Source organism: Morone saxatilis, unplaced genomic scaffold, assembly GCF_004916995.1.
Source record: "Morone saxatilis isolate NCDOM2014 unplaced genomic scaffold, NCSU_SB_2.0 Contig6, whole genome shotgun sequence".
NCBI classification, from domain to species: Eukaryota; Metazoa; Chordata; class Actinopteri; family Moronidae; genus Morone; species Morone saxatilis.
This window is the reverse complement of record NW_023340206.1, coordinates 2,085,728-2,092,366: the sequence shown is the minus strand read 5'-3', so window position 1 is coordinate 2,092,366 and position 6,639 is coordinate 2,085,728. Positions and strand designations below refer to the sequence as shown.

Here is a 6,639-nt window from a genome sequence, read left to right as displayed (position 1 = left end):
CCATTTTTACAACCGAATGAATGGGCACTCAGAAAGGTAGCATTAGTTTTTTATTGTTCTCTCCTGCAACTTAATTGGATGCTGTTGTTGTCTTGCTAGGAATGAATTCAAGGGGAAAAGAGTTGATTCTTTGCACACTTTTTATATAACATACTTTTTAATCTTTGGGTTTTGGGGAAGGTATCAAGTATTTTCAAGTCAAAAGTCCAAGTGAAGTCAAGAGTCATTGGTTTTAAAGTTCCAGTCAAGTTGCAGTTATTTTTAAATTTTATGATGTCAAGCCTAAAGTTATCAAATTTGTGACTCGAGTTGATTTTTTTTCATTATTTTACTAAATAAAATAACTCTTTCTGTCTCCATGTTTTTCGTCATGTTTCCAGCCTTTCTCAGGTGACCAGATGGACGACTTCAGCAGCGAATTATTCAGCAGTTTCTTTGATGACCATCTATTAGAGCGACCCCTTCTGGCAGACAGACCTTCACTTTGTATGGACATAGACAGCAGCCCAGGTCAGCTCCTCTTCTATTATAATGAATTATCATGAAAAGAATACACATGGTACTTTCTTCACAGCTCCGCACAGTACTAAAATAAAAGAACACTCTTTAAGTATTGGACAAAAAATGAATATATGCAGTCAATATGAATGCACCCGGAGTTAGATCACAGTGGTCGTTCCTTCCAATAACATTTCTTTTCCCAGTTATTTCCAGTGTAGCGATTAAAATATTACAGTAGTTAACCAAAGTTGGTTGGTGGAACCCTTTCACAGTGCCCAACCACTGTCTTCAATATGTTTGCCTTGAAAGTCTTTTCGGCCCAAGAATACCAAAGTTTTCCTCTCTGCAGCTAATAGTGACATTTCGATGACCTTCTCATTTACTCGGATATGGTCCAGCAGTACAGCAGCCAGTTGCTCCACTCCTCAGCTAATGTCTCAGAAGAAAAGACCCCAATCCCATTATTTGGTTTGATTCGAGAGCACAAAACTCTGCAGGGACACCAACCGTATCAGGTTGTAACTTCCCAACCACTGACATCAACCCTGGCTCAGTCCTCCCCAGAGAGGTCAAGTTCCACCAAATGAAATCCAGCGTCTGTTGCCAAAGTATGCAACTTCCAAAACTCCTTCCTTTAAACCAGAAGGAAACACACAAGACTCTACCTAGCAGGTGCTGGGAATGTTAAAGAGAAAGCACCGAGTTGTCGGATTAGGCTACAGCTGGCTGAGTTACCACAAGGCACAAGGGAAAATGCCAGAGCTGAAGGATTGGTCCCAACTTGCTGCACACAAATCAGTGTCCCTGTCAGGCGTTGCCATGGTCACTCAGACTTTCATGAAGTGATTGGACTTTTATGTTTTAGGAGATAATAAATCAACATTTTCAGCGTGTAAAACATAAATGTCCCGCCCCTTTTCGACATGCTCCTCGTTACATAAATGTGAAGGCCATTAAACATGTCAGTATCAGGTCTATGTAAGCGCCAAAGTCACTGTCACAGTCACAACGGCGATCTTATTAGGTTGGACCTAGTTACATTTCTGTAACACTTTGAACACACTGAAATGATTGCAAAGGCAAGAGCAGCACAGGCTAAAATACACATAGAGAGTGCTTAAATGCATGTCTTGCTCAGCCTAAGCAAGAGCACTGCAATACATTCATCCATCAATTATCATATCTTACACACAAAGAAAATAAAATTGGTTTAATGAACAGAAAAACACAGTTAATGAGGTGATTTTAAGTTCAGATAATTCTTTTTATAATAATAATTTTTTTCCCCCTCATGGTATGGATTAAAAGAGGCAAACAAATCCCCTCTCGCAGTGTAAATCAGGCTAGCACTCCCTCTTTATAGGCTGTTTTCACTTCCCATTGCCAACTGCACATCATCACTCACCGTTGTTGTCGGTGATCACTTTAACAGGTTGACGATGAGAGCAATGTTACACTTTCCGTGCCTGAAAAGGGCTTTTTGAATCTCACAGATATTCAAGCAGAGCACAGCTACTCTTTGAGTGAAGACTCCGCCCCCCAGAGCCCAGCCCTGTCAATCAAAATGGACCAAGAGTCTGGTAGGTCATCCTTTTCATTATAAGGCTTCTAAAGACTAAATCTTGTCTTTCGTTATCTCAGTTTGTGCTTCCTGGAAAAATGTACAGCCAACCAAAACTCTGCTGCTGAAGTTTAGTCTGGTTCTTTATCACACTGGCTGAGCCCGGGTTATCTAGTTTTGCTCAAGATTATATTTGACACGCAGTCTGACCCTGTCTGCTGTCTGTCAAATAGTATGAGCTCTGACAGGCTGAATCTACTGTCTGTTATATAATGTGTGTGATGATTTGCCTTCTCAGTCCCAGGCCCAAAACCTTTTTTTGATTGTCAGCCATTCAAAGTCTCTTTTTCGTTTCAGATAGGGATGTGGGACTGTTTGAAAATGAAGATTTATTTAACGTGAATAGCCTCGGTCAACTTCTTTCCTGTACTTAGATATGCTACATGCTAGGCTCGTCTACCAAATTGTAAAGATTGGTTAAAAGATAAAAGCGACAAATATTCATATATAGTCATATTTTAAATCAAGCTTACTTATGATTAATATAAATTAGCTAGCTAGTTAGCGAGCTTTTAACTTGACTCTTTTAACCGTCTTCAAAATAGAACATAGCATATCTAAGTACAGGAAAGGAGTACTTAGGTTCAGATTGCTCAACTGAACCACGGAGCAGAAAAGGGGCGGGAAGGGTCAATTCACTGTTAAGTAGAATGGGACACTTGGATCATTACAGTAACACATAAAGAGTGGTTACTAGCAAGAGTGATAGCTCATCTTGCTTACAAGGATTATTGATATGTTGATTGACAGCAAGATAGGCCAGTCAGTTTGTTTGCAAGCCTTATTCAAATGGTAGGCGGGGCACCGGCGTTCCTCTGGGACTGATGTTGTCGTATATAAGAGGTGCCTGTAGGAGCAAGTGTGTGCTCCAGTGTAATATAAAAATACTGTGTTCACATGTTCACATCCTGCTGTCTTCCTCTCCCTTTGTGACTAACCTTCCTCATTATCTCCTACTGTCTCCTTCTCGACCATGTCTCCGCCCGTCTTCCTCGGTCTCCGTCTGTACCTGTCATCCTCACTCTGTCTGTCTGCTCTCCGTTTGTCCCGGGGATCCTGCTGTCTGAGCAGCAGGATCCCAGTCTGAGCAGTTTTCCTCCAGCTAAGCCCTGCCCACCTAGCACACACACACAGACGCACACACACAGCGCTATGACAAGCATATGGTTTTGAGTCTGCAGCTTTAGCCGAAGCCAGCGGAAACTCTCTTTCTCTCTTCTGTTAGGTTATCTCTCTCTCTCTTGCTCACTCTCTCTTTTCTTCCTGTCTGTATATTGCTGTCTCTCTCTAACTCTCCTGTTTTCTATCTTTCTCCTCTTCACTCTCTCCCTTAATCCAATTAAATCCATCGATGAATATCAGATTACCTGTATTGCCAAAATACCACATTGAGCAAAAAAAAAAAAAAGGGTCTAGCTCACATTAAAAAACAACCATCTGGCTTGTGTATTGTTTTCGGTTCACTGTGAACTATAATATTTATTTATATCATATTTTACCCTTTTGAGAGAATAAAAAAACATCAGACTGAATGAATCAGTGTTATGTAGAGTTAGAAACACTCCAATCGGTCCAAACCTACCGTGTATGCTGTAGTTAGGTTGGAAATGTACACTGATGCCAGAGCAAACTGGATCTTATAAAAACTAAAAGGACATATTAAAGCACTCACCATCAACATAATATGTTACTGAATAAAACAAAACATTTAGACAGCTTTGCTTTCATGATGAGTTTATTTATTTCCTCATTCATTGCTTCAGTCTGTAGTTGCATAACTGTCATCTCACGCTCACATATAGAACACACACACACATACACACACGCACAGAAACCTATATATCATATGTATTTGAATCCATTCCAGCCTATTTGATATTGAACTTTATCCAAAATGCATTTTACAACCTGAATCCGCTCCATAAATCCTGACTATAAACTTTGGGATACTTACTTTCCACCAATTTTACATCTGTACTTTAGTGTATCCACTGCACAAATGGATCATTATATTTATATATATTTGCACAACATGCAGTTTATGAGCTACGTTTATTTCACATTAGAGGGAGGTGATATATAGCAAAGCTTTAAATAGAAATAGTATATGTACTGACTCAATTCAGGTATCTTTGTGGTAGTGCCAAGCCAACTCTACAGAATGGTGCAACCTTCTGTTTTCCAGCATGTCTTCTTAGCAATCAGATGAGGGTTTTACTGCATGCAGCGTCAGTAAAGGAAAGTCTGTTTGTTTGCATGGTGCCATTTCAACATGTTGTTTGTGGTTAACAGCACTGTTCCTTGACATAATTTATAACACTGAGGCGATCTTCTGCACTTGATGCCCCCCCCCCCCGTTAAATGCTGCTCTGCACTCTGATTTGGAGAGGGAGAATTGAACGTCTGATTAAGCCACTTGTGGAACATTTGCAACATAGTTTTCATTTCCAGATTTAGCGCTTCGCTTTGTTCCCATTTCCTCTGAAAAATATGTTGTCACACAGCCTGACTGTTAGCTGCCATTTTGGCACGAGAAGTATTTTGACAAGACTGCTGCAGCTGAAGAGATGATCCTGTCATAGAGTGTCACCGTAATAACGGCATTTCAGCGTTGGACAACCGTTGCACCGTTAATAAGGTCTGGAGAAGGCAACTTTGTTTCAGTACATGTACGATATATGCTTACATATGCGGGAAAGGCAGAAGGTTCTGGCAAGAGTTACACATGAATACCTTTCTACAGGCCCTCTCGGCTGCCACTGAGAGCAGCGCACGAGGAGCAGCTGCTATTTTGTCTTGATAAGTCAGGTTAATTAACCACCTAGGGACGTCAGAAGTTGTTGACCTTTCGGAAAGGTTTGTTCTGAATGAAGGAATTTATAGATCATGGTTTGTTCTCTTGGACAACAACATAGAGAGCAATTTAAAGTTCTGCCCAATCACAATTATAAGATAGTATGTTAAGCAAGGGATGCTCCAGTCACATATCAGTTGCAGAACCAATTTGGTGGCTTTGACAGCGATCACTAAATGTTTTTACAAGAAACTGCCAGATAAGAGAGCAAAGAGCAAAATCTGCTACTTTGGCCTCTGCATCTCAGTATAAGCCACATTATAAAGTCTCAAATCTCTTTTGGGCTAAGCCCTGTTGAAAGCATCATACTAAGTTTGTAGCGATGGCAAAAAATAATAATTCATGTTTTTTTTAATACTCTTACAATAATATAAAATGAACTCAAACTGTTCGATCTGTCCACTCATGGACATGAACAGTTTGGGTGCCCACTGGGGCAAAAATGTACCTGCTGGGATACAGTGCTGAAACCCAGACACCAACCAATACTTGTGTACTGGAATACTACCTCTTCCCAGGTTTACAGTTTGTAGTAGTTTGATTATATAATCTACTACTATAATAAAGTTGTTCGAATTAGATTTTGACACAGTGCCTGCACCACAATATGACATAATAAAGCTTAATCTAGTTGATATTGTACTTTGGTGATGTAAATTCCAAAACAAATTTGCAAGTAATCAAAATACGGAAAAGGCACCAGACACACAGTGAACCTGGGGCTTTTGGGGCCCATGGAAATCTGGGGCCCGGAGCCAGTTTATCGCTCTTCCTGGTTGGTAATCCTCCAGTGATTATGTTTGTTTTTAAAATTGATACTACTGGGTTTAATCTGTCTTTGTTTTCCTCCCTCATCCTCTCCCTTTCTCTCTCTCACCCTGTGGTCTTAGTTGGTCTTATTCACACTCAAAGAGAAGCTGTGTGTTTTACTGCAGCTCCTACTGCGCTGCTCCATCTATTGTTTTAATACTCCTGCTGTCCCACTGAGATCAAGCACAGTCACCACCTCTCCTCCGTTAAAACCCCCCTGTGATGACTGCCAGGAGCCTCTGGTCATTAATCATTGCCCTATGATAGGATCTCTTACTGGGGTTTACTAGCAACACAGGCAGACTTTCTTTTATTAACAGCATCCAGAGATTCCATAAAGTGGGAAGGGAGAGGATCAGGTTTTTTACTGTATTACCTTCATCAACAGCATCTTTTACATTTAGCTTACACTGGACAACACTACAGAAATACAAAACAATATGTCTAAAAAGATGCTTAAAGCCCATCCTGTAGTGTTTGATAAAGTTTTAATCAGTATATTGTTACATTTGAATTTGAATTGTGGGGTATGTGGACTGCATCTCACTTCACTTCACTGTCCCATTATTTAGAAAATGTCCTCGGGCTGAGGTTCAAATTTTTTAGATCATTTTGATTAAATAGGGATCATCAGCGCCATCTGCTGTAGTGGTGTAGTTGCTGATTCCATTACCCTTGTCTCACCCTCTTGTTCAAAGTGTGTAGGAGAAACTACCACAGTGGTTGGTTAGTTAGGTCTTAGCTACTGTAGAAACATGGCGGACTCTGTAGAAGAGGAGTCTCTCTGCAGTTAAAAACGGGTCGTTCAAAGGTAATGAAGACACAACAATTCTAATTGTCAGGTGATTATACA

General features: G+C 40.4%; 1 protein-coding gene across 2 annotated transcripts in view; it reads left to right on the top strand.

Moving 5' to 3' along the window:
• Positions 1 to 385: 385 nt before the first annotated feature.
• Positions 386 to 6,639, top strand: part of creb3l1 (cAMP responsive element binding protein 3-like 1) — a 24,426-nt gene continuing 18,172 nt past the window's right edge. For both annotated transcript variants that reach the window (XM_035677799.1, XM_035677798.1), the window contains exons 1-2: positions 386 to 510; positions 1,995 to 2,081. In XM_035677799.1, the coding sequence (XP_035533692.1) occupies positions 399 to 510; positions 1,995 to 2,081 (199 nt within the window). In that variant the 5' untranslated portion in view covers positions 386 to 398. The remainder of the gene's footprint in view (positions 511 to 1,994; positions 2,082 to 6,639) is intronic.